The 18,396-nt window shown below is 45.1% G+C and overlaps 1 protein-coding gene across 1 annotated transcript in view; it reads right to left on the bottom strand.

Moving 5' to 3' along the window:
- KATNAL2 (katanin catalytic subunit A1 like 2) overlaps positions 1 to 18,396 on the bottom strand; it is a 36,180-nt gene that overhangs the window by 7,230 nt on the left and 10,554 nt on the right. The window contains exons 2-12 of the mRNA XM_054987110.1: positions 17,671 to 17,741; positions 14,393 to 14,559; positions 13,367 to 13,403; positions 12,817 to 12,946; positions 11,144 to 11,242; positions 10,527 to 10,625; positions 8,809 to 8,886; positions 7,722 to 7,820; positions 5,565 to 5,628; positions 3,934 to 4,052; positions 76 to 167 (exon numbers count right to left, since the gene is read on the bottom strand). Of these exons, the coding sequence (XP_054843085.1) occupies positions 76 to 167; positions 3,934 to 4,052; positions 5,565 to 5,628; positions 7,722 to 7,820; positions 8,809 to 8,886; positions 10,527 to 10,625; positions 11,144 to 11,242; positions 12,817 to 12,946; positions 13,367 to 13,403; positions 14,393 to 14,559; positions 17,671 to 17,741 (1,055 nt within the window). The remainder of the gene's footprint in view (positions 1 to 75; positions 168 to 3,933; positions 4,053 to 5,564; positions 5,629 to 7,721; positions 7,821 to 8,808; positions 8,887 to 10,526; positions 10,626 to 11,143; positions 11,243 to 12,816; positions 12,947 to 13,366; positions 13,404 to 14,392; positions 14,560 to 17,670; positions 17,742 to 18,396) is intronic.

Below are 18,396 nucleotides of genomic sequence, written 5' to 3'. Positions count from 1 at the left end.
TACCCAAGGTCCACGGGACAAGAGGATTCCCTTACAGGTGATGAATCAGCAAAATACTGCCAGGAGCTCTTTTACCCTGGCGAGATGCCTCGTTGACTCATGACCGACTCCAGTTCATCCAAGAAGATGGTGGAGGGAGCGTGGTAGCGGGCCAGTTCAAAGAGCACCTGTTTGGAGAGAGAGAGAGCCCAGAGAGGGACAAAGTGAATCATCGGGCTGTATGTGGGGTTTCTCTCTTATGAAGCAGGGGAAGGCCATGCGGCCAGACAAAGTGGCCACCTGAATATATGGAGGCAGGGCTTTTTTCTGGGAAAAGAGGTGGTGGAACTCAGTGGGTTGCTCTTGGAGAAAATGGTCACATGGCTGGTGGCCCCGCCCCCTGATCTCCAGACAGAGGGGAGTTTAGATTGCCCTCCGCACCGCTCAGCAGCGCGCAATCTAAACTCCCCTCTGTCTGGAGATCAGGGGGCGGGACCACCAGCCATGTGACCATTTTCAAGAGGTTCCGGAACTCCGTTCCACCGCGTTCCAGCTGAAAAAAAGCCCTGTGTGGAGGCACCTTCTACTGATCCACACCAACCATCTGTACATCCCAGAGTTGTCTATGCCACATGGCAGGGACTCTTCAAAGGATGAGACCAGGGTCTTTACCAGCCTCGTCAATTCTCGTACCCTTTAATCCCAACTCAAGGCAGTGTACATAGTCCACCCATTCCTGTTTTATTCTCACAACCACCCAGTGAGGTAGGCTAGGCTGAGAGTACGCAACTGGCTCAGGGTCACATAAATGAGTTTTGCAGCAGTGTCAGCCTTTGAACCTTGGTCTTGAAAATCCTGCTGTGACATTCTTAAACACTATGCTGACCTGCCTCTTGTCCTTTTCACTGTAGATGGTGGAGAATGAATCTGGGCCCTTCTGGAGGCAAGGTATAGCCCTCTGCCACAAGGTAGAGCTTTCTGCTCAGATACAGCATCTGTTCATTTCAGTAAGGGCTATCCTGAAGAACTTCTCTCGAGACTCAGCCCTTTGTTATTGAACAGCAAACGCATCAAGCTCTGCACATTGTGCAAACACGCCTAAAAGGAAGCTATAATAAGACTGCTGTCCAAATCTACCATTGCTATGCGCTTCTTGAAGTAGCTCATGCAAGCCCAAGGAAGCATCTTCCTCAACTGACCGAGCTGTCAATCAGTCAAACAATTGTGAGTGGCTCTCTGATTTAGGTAAACAAGATGGACTGGAAGTCAGACAGTTATGCTGAACAAGCAAGGTTTCCAAAATGTTTGGGAAAGAAGTCTCTTTTGATTTAGCTGGAGCCCAGCAGAAGTATCTCCAATTCTGCCCTGTAACGCAATCCCACTCTGATATGCTACTTGGTGTTGTTATGTGGATAAAAGTTTTATTTCTGTGCTGTGCATTTTGTTTTCTGCAGTGGACTTTGGCAGATGCAGTTGCTAAATTCTGAAACTTGAGGGGAAAAACAGAGCACATGCCACAAGAATATTTGGGAATTTTTTTGAAATATATGTCTTGGCATGGGAATAGAAATCATTTCTTAAATTTGTACGGCTTAGAAGAGAGGAGAGAAAGAGCAATACATACAAATAATCCTGTCTTTATGGTTTAAATCTTTTCTCCTAAATCCTACCCAAGTACATGGAGAATAATAGGATAGAAGAAAAGGATTCCAGGAAGGGATTCTGGACAAATCCCAAAGCAGCAACAGAGATTAAAACATTTGCCTTCTTTTTATTCTTGCTACGTTTGTACATTTTAAAACAATTTTTAAGCTGATATCAATTTAAAACAAAGTTGGTGAGACTAAAATGTTCAAAATCAAAACGTAGATTACTGCTTTTATGTCAGCCTTTTATTGGCTTTTTAAATGCAGGTGGGAGGGAGTGTTATTCTGTGGGATATTATTCTGTTTCTGCAGAAATTGTTCTTTAACTGAGAAAATTTATTTCCTCCCAGCATTTCATCTTTTTGGATAGGATAGGATAGGATGTTTCAGAATAACTGTGCACTATGACTTGAATCCATATCAGACAGTTCTTGGGGCATAAGGATTTCCAACCAGTAAGCACTAGGGCTGCCTGGGCAGGGGATCCTCTGCTCCCACCATTCCCTCCCCCACGTCCACTTACTTGGCTGGTGGGGGGACACTCTCCAGGGTGCCCCCCCGGCGGTGTGGCACGCTCCCATAGCCACAGTAGCCCCAATTGCGCCCCGCAGTGCCCCACAATGGGCTCGTTTTGGGCAGAATTATGCCACTGGGGGAGCAAAGGGGAGCACTCTTTGCCCTGCACGGCTGGCCACCATTGACCCACGTGATGATGTCATCACACAAGCCAGAAGCACGCATGCGCATTTCATGCACACAAAGAAAAAAAAACAGGACAAAGCAGGGTAAGTGCCAGGCTCCCAGGCTCCCGCCGGGGGAGTCAAGGGAGACTGGCAACCCCAGTAAGCACCATTTCCCTGCCTCCCACAAAATGCCCCCGCCCTGAAATCCTCTTCTTGGAGGAGGGGAGAGGGGACTGCCCGGGAACAAAATTTCAACAAGGGCATTTTGTGCTGCTGCAGGAGGGGGAAGGCAGAAAAACTGTGCTCTGTGGGTGGAAATCCTTGTGCCTGCAGAAACATTAGTGTGGATTTAACCCTATAGATAAGCAGTGCTGACAGCCCACACCCACCCCTACACACAAAGCATCCCAGCAGCCCTATGACGGATACAAAGGAGCGGAGGGCAGCGCCTTTAGGAGTCGCCCTAGGCTCACATCCTCTGTGCCGCTTACATGCACCTCACTCCCTATTCTGCCTACAACCTATAACACCTGCTTTTTAAAAAAAGTTAGCAATACCTTCAGGTGCTTCTCCAGGTTTGCAAATGTAAAGATTAGTTGATTGATTGATCGATGCTCTGCTTTTCACTCCAATGAGGACCCAAAGCAGCTTTCAACACAATTTTGGCTAAACATTAGAAAGAACTTCCTGACAGAGTGGTCCCTCAGTGGAACAGGCTTCCTCGGGAGGTGGTGGGCTCTCCATCTGTGGAGGCTTTTAAGCAGAGGCTAGAGGGCCATCTGCCAACAATGCTGATTTTGTGATCCTAAGCAGATCGTGAGAGCAGGGGTTACTGGAGGGTGTAGGGGGAAGTAGTTGTGAATTTCCTGCATTTTGCAGGGGGTGGGACTAGATGACCCTGGAGATACCATCCAACTCTAAGATTCTATAGCTCTCCTCCGTTTATCTTCTCAAAAACAACCCTGTGAGATAGGGTGGACTGAGAGCGAGTGACTGATGTAGCTTAGTGGTTAAGTGGTTGGGCTGTGAGTCAGCACTCAGCTGGTTCGACTCCCTCTACTGCCAGGAACTCTGCAGGTGACCTTGGGGAAGCCACTTCTCTAGCTCCAGCTCCCCAGCTGCATGGAGGGGAGAGTAATAACACAGACTTTGTTCACCACTCTGAGTGGGGCACTAATCTGTCTAGAAGCGTGTTGTTGTTGTTCTTACTGACTGGCCCAAGAGCACCCAGGCAGGCTTCCCTGGCAGAATGGGGATTCAAACCCGGGTCTCCCAGATCCTAGTCTAACACTCTAACCATTACACCACACTAGTTGGATCCTAACCATTGTTACAGTGGACAGAATACCAGATTCTTGTCCGTTGTTCTCTGTGGTGTTTGATTTGTAGGGATGTGTCTCTGGAAACTTTACAATATTGCTTTAATCTTACTAAAGCCTGCAAGTACTTCTTCCTTACCATCTTTAGACTGGAGGGGGGGGCGGGAACCCATGCAAGCAGAAATAAATTAGGCTATTAAAGGCCAAAGGCAGCCAGCCCCTGCCTTCAACTACTTTATTCGAAAATTATCTGCCAGCTACTGCTAAACGCTGCTAAGGTAAGAGCAACATGAGAACAATTCCTACCCTGACCAGCTTTTCTGAATCACCCCTCCATTTGCTAACGATGGTAGAAGCAGAGATGTTGAAGAAGGTTGTATTGCATTCGGTGGCAACCGCCTTGGCCAGCAGTGTTTTCCCAGTACCTAGGAGTGGGAAATAAAGCATCTTGACTCTGATCTTAGAATGTCAACAAAAAAAGTTCCCTTTGATTCCTTCCTGCTCAGAGCAATGCCTGTGCTATTATTTAAATATTTCCTCCTTGCCTTCCCGTTGTTACAGCTCAGAGCATCCTAAAACAAAAAAAAATCATAAAGGCTACAAACTAGCAAACCTCATTATGGAAAAAAACTCAGCCCCCAAAGAAATCATTTAGGTGTCAATCAAAAGCCAGGATTTTCTTACCCTGAACATCTGCTCTTTTTTCAAGGGAAGTTTATCTCCAGTAGATAACCTCCAACTAACCATTTTTAAAGGTGTTAAGAGCAGCATAATTAGTTTCAGATAAGGTTCTGTAACAAACTTGTAGCCAGCACCTAAGCAACGCCATGCAGCAATAGGAATGCTGGCCGGGATTAAAATCATTTTTCCCCTAGCAACTCAAGCGCAGGGAAAATGTTATCTCCCAGGACTGGATGCATTAGTGGAACACCAACTGGGCGCAGCAGCCGAGGCATTAGTGAGCACCCTTTCCTTCTATGATATTACCTGGAAAGGCCTTTAAAGAAGAAAAGCTTAGCACCTTGAGACAACATCCAATGCATTTTTAAGCAAGGCAGGGCTGATATAAGCACCTTTGCTGTCCCAAGAACAAGTGTATGTTTTTATTTCTTTATCTGAAATATTTATATACATACAAACAGGGTTTTTTCTGGGAAAAGAGGTGGTGGAACTCAGGACCGCACAATGACGTCACTTTGGGTCAGCTGGGACAAGGGTTTTTTTTAAAAAAAAGTTTAAATTGCCTTCAGCGAAAATGGTCACATGGCCGGTGGCCCCGCCCCCTGACCTCCAGACAGAGGGGAGTTTAGATTGCCCTCTGCGCCACTCCCCTCTGTCTGGAGATCAGGGGGCGGGGCCACCGGCCATGTGACCATTTTCAAAAGGTGCCGGAACTCTGTTCCACCGCGTTCCAGCTGAAAAAAAGCCCTGCATACAAATATGTATGAGTATACATGTACTTCTGTACCTATACACATAAACACTTATAGGTGTACTCCTCATCTAACAAGCTCTGGAATAAAAAACCATTTGTCATGTTTCCAGTTTCTCAGGGAAAATTGGTGGCTGCCTACTGGCTAGTGCCTGTGCCGTCACCAACAAACTATCCCCTGCCCTCTCCCGTAATCCCTGGAAAACTTTTATAACCATCTTTAAAGAATGTACGTTTTTTTAAAATAATGACTCATGTATATGAACATAGGTGGTCTTAAAATATTTATTTAAATAGTGACAGTCCACCTGAAGGATAAGGTGGGACAGGAAGGTCTGGGAGATGAGCTGGTGTTTGGTTTGCAAAGCATGTAAGCGTGCAGGGCAAGCTGTGAAGCCAGGACAGAGAAAAAATCCACGGCCACTGCTGTTAAGACTGCTCAGGGTATAAGAAACTAGTTACATGTTGAAGAAGAAGCAGGGCTGGGTTCACACATGTACAATACCTGGAGGCCCATATAGGAGCAGTCCTTTCCATGGAGAGAGGATGCCTGTAAACAGCTGTGGATACTGTGGAAAGAAGAGAAACAGCCTCAAAAATTAAAAGAAATTCCTGCCACAGCTACGGACATCCAGCTCTTAGGTCTCACCCAGCGGTCCCCAAAGTGCTGCCCTTGAGCTCCGTGGTGCCTGCTGACACATTTCCTACCACCTGCCAACCATTTTTAGAAATTGGGGGGAGCTTTTGCCCAGCAACGATTGTGATTGGCTGTGCAGATTTTTTTTAAGTTGCTTTGGAAGCCGCTGCCACCACAACCTGCAGATCTTCACTGTGTGACGGAAGGTGTATGCAAGAAAACCTTCATGTTCATTTAAAGAGAGATCTTATTAAACAGACCTTCTGCCTAAAATGCTGAAATGTTACTATTAGAGTTATGCATGGGCTCATTTCTTGACATTCTGTGGCTGGCTCTGCCTCGTGGCAGCTGTTTTGTGGTTGTGCCCACCATCTCGAGTCAGAATTCCAAAAGTTCCTGCAGGCTCAGAAAGGTTGGGGACCCCTAAGCCTATGCCTCCAGTCCAACTTAATAACAGACTCAACTTGTAACTGAACTGCAGCCTACACAGAAAATGAAGCTGTAGAATCCCAGATGAAATGTACTTTGTAGACATGCAAATTAGAACAGGAAGCCCAAACCCCTTGTGGACACCAGCCTCAGGGATGTCTAGAGGTGCCCTAAGCAATGGAGGGAAAATAGGGTTGCCAGCCATCCCTTCCTTTACATGGAGTCAAACTTATTCTCTGTCTTGGCCAGTTATGTCTCATCCAGCCAGGAGTGGCTCTCTGAGGTGCAAGTCAGAGAGAGAGAGAGAGATGTTTTCCTAGACCTGCTACCTGAGGGCCAAAATAGATACAAAAGGTGTTGGTTCTGAGCGTTCAAACATGAAACTGCCACCATCGTACAGAAAGAGGAAGTTCATCTTCAAGAGCAAAAGTTGATTGTGGGTGAAAGAGTGTGGAACTCTCCTCATGCTCCCCTCCCAGCAACTCCTCTCCCCAAGCACTTTTCACACAATTGTTTGACTCTTTGTCAAGCCCAGTAATGGAGCTCAGCTGAGGGTAGGGAGGCCAGTCCCCTGCTGGGGGCAGGGTATTCCCCGCTCCCACCCTCCACCCCCTGCTCACCTGGCCAGTGGGAGGGGGGAACAACGCTTCTCCCGGGGTGCACTTCCGGGCAGTGTGGTGCGCTCCCATGCACCACAGTGGCCTAATTTGGACCAGATTCGGCCGAATCAGGCCCGAACTCTGCCACTGCTGAGTGCATGAGGCTCCCGAGCTCCACAGCATCTGGAATCAGTCTGAATGGGCCAAAATCGGGCTGCTGCAAGTGTGGAAGCACTCACATGCTCCACAGTGGCCCAATTCAGGCCCGATTCAGGTCCCTAGGGAGCACATGAGTGCTCCCAGGGCAGCACATGACCTGCACAATGACGTCACTTCCCAGAAGTGATGTCATCGCAAAGGCGGGGAGTGCATGCACCTCTGCACACACACAATAGGGGAAGCAATGAGGTAAGTGCCGAGCCACCAATCTCCCAACGGGGAGGGGGGTCGGAGGACTGGACAACCGTAGCTGAGGGGGTAATGGTGTGGCAAGAAGCTATGGGGAGGCTGAACATGAAGAAGGAAATCCTTCCTCTGAACTCCTTCTGAACTCCTGTAATTTGAGGCTCCAAGTACCAAACTTGCATGCAAGAAAAGTGTTCAACACCAAATAAACACTTGCTCTTGCTTCCCAGAAGGGAGAGAGAGGAGTTCTTTTCCTCTATGGTCCCCAGAGTATCAAAACTGCAAGAAATGATCACAACTAAGCCACAACAGTAGTGGAATAAAACTGGCATGCAGGCTGAAAAGGCAGGCAGTGTCAGAGATGGCCCAACTGTTTGCTACTGACTCCACCATGTTTTCCTCCATAAAGCCACACCTGATTCATCATGTTGTGCCCTCCTTCTGTCCCTGTCCCACTCCTTAGCCACAGGCCATAGGCCACTGTTCCTAAAATAAAAGCCAACCCTAAAAAAATAATTCTAGGTAACATTTTGGCCATGTGACTATAAAAAAAGATAGCCCGTTGGTGTTCCTTGGAAAGAGTATTCCTTACCCTGATGGGGTACACAACGGCTTCCTTCACTAACCGCTTGGCTGCATCGAGTCCGATAATGTCGCCCCACTTTACATTCGGGTTATGAAGATAAATATCCTGCAAGGTATCATTTGATCTGTTTAAAAATATGACTGCTACTTCCTTGTGGAATTATAAATTATTTATGGAGAAAATTTTTGAGTTAGTAAAAACTTGTCTTAAAATGAGCATTTCACTCATTCACTCTAAAGAGGGGGGGGCGGGTTCAGAGGTTTTTTAGAGCGCCCACAAATCTCCCAATTATCTATCTGAAAAATGGGAGGGGACTTGGGCAACTTCGCCCCCAAATTTTTCCGAGCCTCCACATCTCCACTTCTGCTAGTTTTAAACTTTTAATCTTTAAGGTGCCCCAAAGTGTTTTTTTTTACTGCAGCAGACTCAAAACAACTTCTCTAGAGATACAGTTATTTCATTTAGAAAGTATAATTTTGGAGTTGTGAGTACAATAAAGGACCGAACATAGTAAGCATGATCACCTAGAAGTAACCGTAATAGAAATTAGTGGGGCTTACTGCAGAGTAAAAAGGTATGTTGATGCAGTTTAGGAACTTTACGGCATGAGAGCAAGCCAAAATATTGTACACAGACAAGGGCCTCTTTAGACACATGAAAACGTCGAAGCAAACACACCGGGGCTCTTAAATGTTCTCCCCCCTCAAGAGCAGCTCCTTAAATTGTAAAAGGAAATCTTTGTGGGTGACTTTATCTGGTGGTTTAGTGAGCTAATCACTCTGGGTAATGCAAACACCCAGACGAGTCCTGCATCCTCGTTTGCCTGCAACTAAAAGGACCCGATCCAGGTGACAGATCTGCATATGCCTCACTGGAGTGAACAGGAGTTGCATGAGAGCACAGACTCAGTTCCATGGGACACATCCAGGAGACTGTTCCACTAATCTGAACTCAGAAATGTGGCATTTATTAAGGGTGTTCCTCGTGTCTGGCTTCTGGGACTGAAGAGGCTCCTTGAAGCAAAGGGTAAATTATTCAGCCAAGCAGCATCAGTGATAATTCGCGCGGGTTGGAACAGAAGGCTCAAGCCTACCCGGCTCACAACTGTCGCAAGTTCTCTCATCTCACCCGTCATCCCAATGAAGGCGCCGAGAGGTTTTAATAATCGTTCCTATAAAAAGAGAACAAAAACATTTCTATCATTTTGCAAACTGGGTAAAACAGAATTGTTCCGGAGGACATTTTCATAAGGACAATAGGGCTGTACAATAAGGGAATGTTCAAGAAGGTGCTTTTTTAATAAAGGAAACAGGACTGTGCACTATACTACTGTGTATGACATGCACTTATTGTTTATTGCATGCCTTGTCCTGCTCTTGGTGCATTGTTCTTTACTTCTGAAATACCGTTCATTGCATATCACATCTGATACTTTTTTGCACCGTTTCTAATTTTTGTAATCCTACTCCTATCACACTGCTTACTAGATGCATCATGCTATTTGATTGCATTGGCTTATGCCACATCATCTGCCTTGTGCGAGAAAGGCAGGCTATCAATAAAGTAAATACATAAATAAATCATAAGTATGCCTACTGGTAACCCTACCCTCCACCTTCCATTTTAAATATGACAACTGGAGAACCCACAAAGACTTCTGGGGGCATTAATTTCCCCCTCCCCAACTATTTCCTCTTATCCTTCTCTAAAAGCCCCCATAGCCTCCTCTCTTTTCCGGCTTCCTTCTCTTCTTCCCATCCACCAATTTATCTATTTTATCTGCCCCCCCTTCAGATTTCCCACCTTCCCTCCCGCTGGCAGCCTCTCTCTAGGAAAACTCTGGCCAGTTGTACAGTGCCAGCAGAGCCTTGCATGGTGGGGAACCTGCGAAGACTTATTGGGGGGGCGGGATCTCACTTTCCTCTTATCCCCTCCCCACACTATTTTTCTCCCTTCTCTTTCCATAGACAACAACAAAATTCTCCTCTTCTGCACTTCAGTTGTTCATGACTGTGTATCAGCCAAGATGATACTAAGGCTGAACTGCTGATAAGCGTAAAGGGAAAAAAGGGATTCGACTGTTAATTTTTAACTGACGTGTTTCAAATTGTCATTATTTCTTACCTTAATCTAGTCTTTCTGCTGGAATAATTTTGCTTATATTGTATGCAAAATTATATTACAGCAAAAAAACACTGCTTCCTGCCTTTTTTTAACAGATGGGAGGGGGGGAGTGAGGCAGAAGCAGGAGGGAGGGGGGAGTGGCCAATCTTTGCAGCAGCTTTCCTTCTCTGGCTGTTTTCTTGTTACAGATTACTTTCTTGTAAACTGCCTCAACAATGTTCATTTGGAGAGGAGACATTTTAAAAGAAAAAATGCTGCCCAAATCACAGTTCCACGGGGAAGAGGGGGTTGAAGAGGCCCTTCTCCCATGCTTTGACTCCTTTGGGAATGAGTTAGTGAGTGCAACCAACACGAATCACCCCTTTCTCAATTCCATCTGCAACGCTTGTTAAAACTCTGTTGCTGACAGAGTCCAAACGGATACTTCTTCTTCCATCACCCCAGCCCCTGCCCTCATACTTCTAAACTCTTAAAAAACCTCAACTTTTGCCCCTCTCAGTAATTAAATCATGAAAATGCATGCCTACTTCCCTAATATTCATACTACAATAATCTGGGTTTCCTGGACGCAAGAAGGGTTCTATTGCAGAAACTGAAACATTGTTTGGCTGTTATTTCCACTGAGGTTTTCCACTTTTCCAATTATTTCTCCAATTTATTCTTCTGGAAGGAAAGGACGTCACTCACCGAAGGGTCGGGATTGCAGTTCAGGCTGTGCAAAGCAATTTCGTTAGATGCTCCTTTGATAGCGTCCTGGATCATCCCACGGAAATCAATGATTTTACCCTGAGAGAGACGGAAGCTGTGCTTGTTAAGGAATATGCATCCAGTCTCACACCCCCCAGCGAGTCTTGAACTTGGGATCCTGGCGGGCTTAGACTCCCTGCCGCCACCAAATACTAGCTACAGCAGGGAACTAAAGGGTAACAAACCAAACAAGCCAGGAAGCCTATGAACAGCAGTATCCAAAGCAGGATACGTGGTAAGGACCACCCTCTAAAAGCTCCCTGATCAGACAGGCCGAAGCAATGAAGAAAGGTGCTGGTTTTTGCTCCCAGACCTCCTTTGCTTTTGCTCTGCCATTTCCCAACTTCCACAACTTGACACGGCAGGTGCCCAGAGTGGCAGAGACCTTACAAAGGGGACATGTCTTAGATTAGAATCCTCTCCCTAAAAACAAACACCCAAACCACCCGGTAAGACCTGCACAGTAAGTTATGCAAATCATGTCAGCCTTATTTATGCCAGCTGTACCTCCTGAAATTTCACATGGTGTGTTTTGTGCATGTAGGATTCCGACTAACCCTTCTCGGATGAGAGCCTTCACCACCTCCTCCTTTATGGATTGCGGACACATTTAAACCAAAGTCAGATGGCACATGGCTTAAAACACCGTCATTCTCCTACAAGAAAAAGGAAGAAAAACTTTGAAATTATCGGTGGTGGCTAAGGAGTTGTTTGCATCTCCCCTCTCCTCCCCCCTTCCCCTCTCCTCCTCTATATCTGACCAGTTTCTGTTGGCCCTCCATGCATCTGATGAAGAGAACTGTGATTCTCAAAAGTTTATGTTACAATAAAATTGGTTAGTCTTAAAGGTGCTACTGGACTCTTTTTGATTTAGCTGGAAGCATGATCCTTTGACTGTATTAGTAAATTATCTAGAGGACAGCTATTAAGGCACTACTTCATTACATCTTTTACCAGAAGCTAAAGTTGCCACTAGTTTGGCATTGGAAATCAGAAGTGATTCCAACAGTTGAGGAGTGGCTGATAAAGTTAATCGAGATTAACACTCTGAAGCTTTTGGGAAGCTTTGCTTCGGTATTTCTGAATTGGCTCAGCAATGCTGGGGCCGATTTGGAAATACCGAATCCAGCCGAATCGGAAACCTGAAGCGCACACCCCTAGTGACAAGCATGGCATGGAAACTCAGTTCTGAAGCACCACAGGGTGCTCATATCCTGACTGCAGCATAGGGAATGGAGGAACTGCAGCTGTCTGCATCCCCAACCCCTATGATGTTTTCCTGACCTGAAATAGCCCGATGGGGTTATTTGCCTGCATATACGCTGCATATACACTGAATGCTTGCATGTGCGCGCGCACACACACACACACAGGAAATAAAAATCTCTCCCCAGCCACTTCAGGTCAGGACAGAGGAACAGGGGAGAAAGCCAAAGCCCCACATTGCACCACTGTCTCAGTCTGAATTGGGCCCCTAACGCACTTTTCCACAGGGAATTTGCAGCGGGCATCACAAACACATGAAGCTTCCTTGCACTGGATCAGAACATTGGTCCACCAAGGTCAGTATAGCTTATTCAGACAGCAGCAGCTCTCCAGTGTCTCAGACCAAGGTCCATCACATCACCTACGGCCTGATTCTTTTAGCTGTAGATGCTGGAGATTGAACCTGGGACCTTCTGCATAACAAGCAGATGCTCTACCACTGAGCCACGGCCCCTCCTTGTTTCAAGTCCCTGTGTTAATCATGTGTTAAATGTAGCATGTAGTTTGAGCCTCAGTCTGGGGCCCAAGGTGGTACAATGGACAGCACTATATTTTGGAGACCAGCATTGCTTTTACCAATCATATTGTTTCACATTCTTCAGTAATACACCCAGTATTTTACTTGCTAGTCAAAGATCAAAATGGGTAGCCATGTTAGTCTGTCTGTAACAACAGAAAAGAGCAAGAGTCCAGTAGCACCTATAAGACTAACAAAATTTGTGGTATTAGCTTTCGTGAGTCACAGCTCACTTCTTCAGATACAGGTATCTGAAGAAATGAGCTGTGACTCACTATACTATACTTCAGATACAGGTATCTGAAGAAATGAGCTGTGACTCACAAAAGCTCATACCCTACCACAAATTTTGCTAGTCTTACAGGTACCACTGGACTCTTGCTAGTCAAAACCCCTGAAGTCCTAAAGTTAAATGTTTTTTTTAGAAGGCAACACACACACACACACCTGTTTCAGGGTCTCCTTGCTAGATACCTTGGTTTCAGCTACCCTGTTTGAAGACGCTCTTGATACTGGTCTCGGCATGGGTTGATGCTGGCAGATTTTTGGAAGGTTACGGTGCGTGCTGCTGGCTGCCCTAGGACACAAGAGAGGCTTTCAGGAGGAGTCAGGAGAACAGAGACATCTCAGGATGCTGAAAGATTAAGAGAAAGAGCAATGCTAAAGGAGGAGGAGACTGGTATAGTAGTTAGAGTGTTGGACTCTGCCACGGAAGCTCACTGGCAGTCACACGTTCTCAGCCTAACCCACTTCGCAAGGGAGAATGATGTACACCACTTTGTCCCCCCATTAGGAAGAAAGGATACGTGTAATTGAAATAAATATAATAGATAAATCTACTAAGCACAGTAACAGAAGAAATGACGATCAGCGACTGCTATCCACCCACTACCCTTTTGCCCAATGGACCACAGTCAAGGAAGAAAGATAGGCATTCATGAGGCAAAGTGATATATTCTCTGCCGCTGGCAGTTGTTGCAACTGCCATTTCTCTTACCGTTTTATTTTGCCCCCTTTGCTTGGTTTATTATCCACTGTGGAGAGAAAAGGAAAAGAGATGAGAAAGAGAACTTGCCTTCGTCTCCAAAGCATACAGCCACAATCCAGCACATCAGTTCAGCTTGTCAATTTCAATGGCCGTATGCAGGCTCAGCATTACTTTGGACTGTGGCCGAGCTTTGATCACACGCAGACCTTTCTTCTGTAGAATCAAGTGGTCCCTATAAGGCCAGTCAATATTAAGGGGCTGAGGTTGTATGTGACAATGCTGAGCATAATCCACCAGAAACTCGTCTTACTCAAGCGTTACTGAAACAAATAACTGCCCAAGCACATGGCGGTGTGTTTAGGAATCTTCCTTGCATTTCAGTTGCGCCGGAGAACATCTCAGACAGCAGGACTGTTCCTTACAAACATCTGTGCTTACCCAATTCCGCTTCTAGGCCTAGATCTCCCTAGCTCAATCAAGGTATCAAAGGGAGAGAATATGGAGCTTCTGTGTTTTTTATCCCACTTGTTGGTGCTAAAGGAACTATAAATCAGGGGTTCCCAACCCACTGATACCTTCCCAGGCGCCCACCAAGTGTTTTTAGAAAGTGGGTGTGGCCAGGTGGGTTTTTTTTTTTTGTTCAGCAGACTTTTTGATTGGCTGTTGGAGATTTAAGTGGCTGTGCAAGTTTTTAAAAAGTTCCTTTGGCAGCAATTGCTGCTTACCTTCAGTCATGCTGTGAAGCTATGCACATGCAAGAAAATATTTTTAAGCAATATGTTTAAAAGGCATCCCTGTTAAACAGAGCGCCTGCCTGAAATTTCAAAGAGTTATGATTAGAGTTAGGCATGACCGCATTCCCTGACATTTTGTGGTTGGCTCCGCCTCTTGTGGCAGCCATTTTGTGGCTGCACCCACCATTCTGCGTCAGGATTCCAAGGCTCAGAAAGGTGGGGGATCCCTGCTATCAATGCTTGTGGCAGTCAACACATTTATTTTAATGTACATTCTTTCGGGGTGGAGGGAGACACGTACCAGCATCTAAGGCTTTCTTGGTAATCTTTGGGTACTTCTGGAATTTTACATAGTAGTAGCTTTCGTATTCCATCAGAATAGTCTCCAGATCAACGTTGTCACAAACTTCAAAGCGGCGCAAGCCCAGCTTCGCCTCTTGTTCCAGCGCGTTTGCGGCATCCACATACCTGGGAATGACAATTTAGAGATTCCGAGTCTCAACTATCATGACGAAGAAAAAATACAAAATGTAAGTTTTTTACGTAAAAAGAGGGCAAGAATAATAGCAACTATGAGCTAGCGCTATATTACTGTTAGAGAGTTGTTGACAGTAAAGTGGTAGCATTTGCAAAAGAAGCTACTTTAGAGTAACTCATCATTTGGCGATGGGCTCTTCCACCTGAGCAGCTATTCTGTGCCTTGCTCTGGTTCCTGGATCTTGGAGCTCAGATAATAATAATAATATCCCACAAGTCTAAACATTTCATTTCATTTCATTCATTGTTCTATCCTCCATTTATCCTCGCAACAACACTGTGAAGTAGGTTAGGCTGGTCCAAGGTCACTCAGCATGCTTCCATAGCGGAGTGGGGATTCGAGCCTGGGTCTCCCAGATCCTAGTCTGACCTCCTAACCATTAAGCCAAACTGTTCAACCCTGCTTTAGCAGCTGAACCCCTATCTCACCACATGAATGAACTATTTGTACCTGAACCAGGCTCTTAATTAACTGATCATCCGGGGTGAGTAAAAATCCCCTTCAGGTGAACAGGCAGGGAAGATTTTCAACCACAAGTTTTCTGTTTTAGTCCACAAAGGACAGACAGACACACATAGGCAGGCACATGCGAGGGACAGTAATTTCCAAGAATTTTCACATTTTTATTCACACAGTGCTTTGGTTAAGACATGGCACCAAGCTGTGGTCTGATCAGCAAATCTGGAAGGGGACCTGCATTTGCTCAAGTGATCCCTCTTCCCCTCTCCCTGCTACGTTACATGATGCAGGCTGTTGAAAACCCTCATCTAACTCAGGGTTGGGCTGACCTTCCTCTACTCTGAGGTGAAACTTCACCTCTCTAAGCCTATGAAGCTGAATATTGGGCTGGGAAGCTTTTAGTAGCGTGATTGATATTTATTTTCAGCTTTCTTTCCTGTCCCATCTTCAGGAACATATAAGTGGTATGGTTACGCAGCCAAGTCCGAGTAGGGGGAAGATCAGGGATTTACTCTTCTCTTAAACAGAAACTGACACACAAAACAGAAGGTTCATTTACAAGTAGGGAAAATAAGAAGGCATGTAGGCAGGTGTTTAAAACTGAAGTAACTTAAAGGTTTATGAACCAAACACTTCACTGATGTGAGGCACAAAACACTTAGTACGGTTCTTAAGTTGCTGGCTTCTATGAGAGATGTTGGTGTTATCAGACTTAAAAGTTGTTACAGTAAGCTTTTTCTGAGGTTGGCACTCCTTCACAAATTAGGTGCTCCACTTACACAGCTCCACTCCACACACACCACGACTTCCCCTTTCCTGCAAACCTTAGGGTACTCTACTGAGTCAAACCCTTTCAAGATACTAGGCACGTATTATAGTTATGCCCCAGCTATAACCCTGTTCCTATGGCCAAAGGGGAGACTCCTTTCTACCCACTTCCTTGGCCCACTACACTTCCCAGATCTCTTGTGTCTACACAGACGTTGGTGCTGTCTTTCCCACTTGAGTCCAAGGACTACAAGTGCTTCATGAACATAATGGTTTTTCCTTAAAGGGTACGCCTTCCCCTTCGTTCCTCACACAGAGGCCGCTCTGGCTGACCCTCTCTGGTCAGAAGCCAGGCTCCAACTCCATTCACTCATCAGTTTACTCCAACTGTCAACCCCTCCCTCTGGTAGCACCGTCACCTTAACATTCCGTCACCAACTGCCATTTCTGGCTAGCCACAAAAGGGGGGGGGCACATGTCAATCATCCTCTCCTCTTTACTGCCCGGCAATCCCAGCATTTGAAGCTGAGTCGGTCACACAGGCTGATTGGATACTGTAATGATTTCAAGAAATGGGTGCATGCATCTTTAAATGTTTGGTGAGATAGGTGAAGAGTGGGGGGGTGAAAGAGAGAGATGAGTGAGTGATATGATTGGTTGATGACTGAGAGTGGGCGGAGTGAAGGCAGTTTTCAGTTACTGAGGGAGAGGAAAAGGTTCAGTTAGGGCAAGGGAGGCGAGCTGTGTGCAGCCTGAGGGTGTCCATGTATTTGTGAGGGAAAGGCAACCTGAGTGGAAGCCTGAAATGTGTCTGTGAGACTATATATTCATTTTATTTGAAGCAGGCAAACTGTGTGTGTGCCTGAGAGAGAAAGAATTGAGAGAGAGAAGAAGGCAGGCTAGCTGTGTGCTGCCTGAATATGTTGGAGTGTTTATGAGAGAAATATAACCTGTGTGGAACCTGAACTGAGCATGTTTGTGAAAGGACACTCAGTCAGGGAAAGAGAGGCCAGCTGTGTGAATGAGAGTAAATGAAGTAACTTTAAGAACTGAGAACTACTTTTATGAAACCAATACGCTTCTTGAAAAATGAACATTTGTTTTGTTATATCCCAGTGTAGCTGACATTGCTATATCCCATTCATATCCTCAGGGCCACATAGAACCACGAAGGAGCCTGACGCTTAAACACGTTACCAAAGGGGAAATTTGAATAAAATATTTTGGAATAATACATTCCTGGTGGCAGCAAACTACCCAGAGGGTGTAAGGGGAAGATTAAAAGAAAAATCTACCCTAAAGAAAGTACAGGTCATAACAGATACTTACTGGTTCTGGACAAGCCACAGTTTGCTGTTGAATTTGAACCATTTGGGAGCCAGTGGGGTACAGAGAGTCCGGCTAGAATCTGGGAGACAACTCTGCTTATGGATGCTTTCTGGGGGACTGTGGGCCAGCAACACTCAGCCTAATCTATCTCATAGGTTTATTGTGAGGATAAAATGGAGGTGCAGAGAATGTTGTATGCTACTTTGTATCCCCATTGGAGAGAAAAGTGGGGTATAAATTAAATAAATCAATAAAAATAAATACCCAAAGTGACTGCTGCAGATTGCAAGCTTGATAACATTGAAAGAAAATCAATACAAATAAAATGGTGGAGAATAGAATGATGTAAACTGTTTTGGGTCCTCCCTGGAGAGAAAGTCAGGTATAAATAAAATAAAATAAAATAAAATAAAATAAAATAAAATAAAATAAAAGCATTAAAAATCAATTTGAACAGCATAAAACTTTTTAATCAGGACACATACCCTTCTTCAGTTAAATAATGTAAAATCAGAATAAGAAGGTTTTTTCGACGGGCTTCTGATCGCATCTCTTCCTGTGGAAAAAAGCAGGAGCAAAATATGACCCTCTTTTTGTGTAGCAGAACTGTTAGTTTCAGATCATAAATTCCTTGGAAACGCAGATCTGACTTTTTCTCTCTAGTGTGGCTTATGAAATCACAAAGCACATCTATACGCGTGGTGCCTCTCCAGTGAACCCATCCAAGGCAGCTTACAAAATAAAACATAAGCATAAAACATTATAAAAAGTTATTAGTTAAAGCCCAGAACAAAAAATTCAGCCACAGCACAAAAATATAGATTATTAAGCAGCTTAAAATAACATTTTTCAGACTAAACGCATGCTGTAAAACAACATTTAAAAAATCAACCACTTAATTAAAAGCCTCAGTGACCAGAAAAGTTTCGGCCTGGAGCCTAAAGCCTAAAAGAGATCAATGCAGGCACCAGGTAAGCCTTAAGGGAAAGGGCATTTCATAAGTGAGGTGCCACTACTGAAAAAGCCCTGTCTCTGGTCACCCCCTGCAAGAACAGTGGGACACTGAGAGCAGAACTTGTGAGCCAGATCTTAACTGAAAAGACTTTGGAGGTTATTAAACATTTAATACCCAAACATGTCCTCTAACATGTAGTTTTCAGAGTATACTTTAGGAATGTTGCTCATAAAAGAAAATACTGGTGGATTTTTTC

This window comes from Eublepharis macularius, chromosome 8, assembly GCF_028583425.1.
Source record: "Eublepharis macularius isolate TG4126 chromosome 8, MPM_Emac_v1.0, whole genome shotgun sequence".
Classification (NCBI taxonomy): Eukaryota; Metazoa; Chordata; class Lepidosauria; order Squamata; family Eublepharidae; genus Eublepharis; species Eublepharis macularius.
The sequence above is the reverse complement of the archived record's forward strand: the minus strand, read 5'-3'. Positions and strand labels throughout refer to the sequence as shown.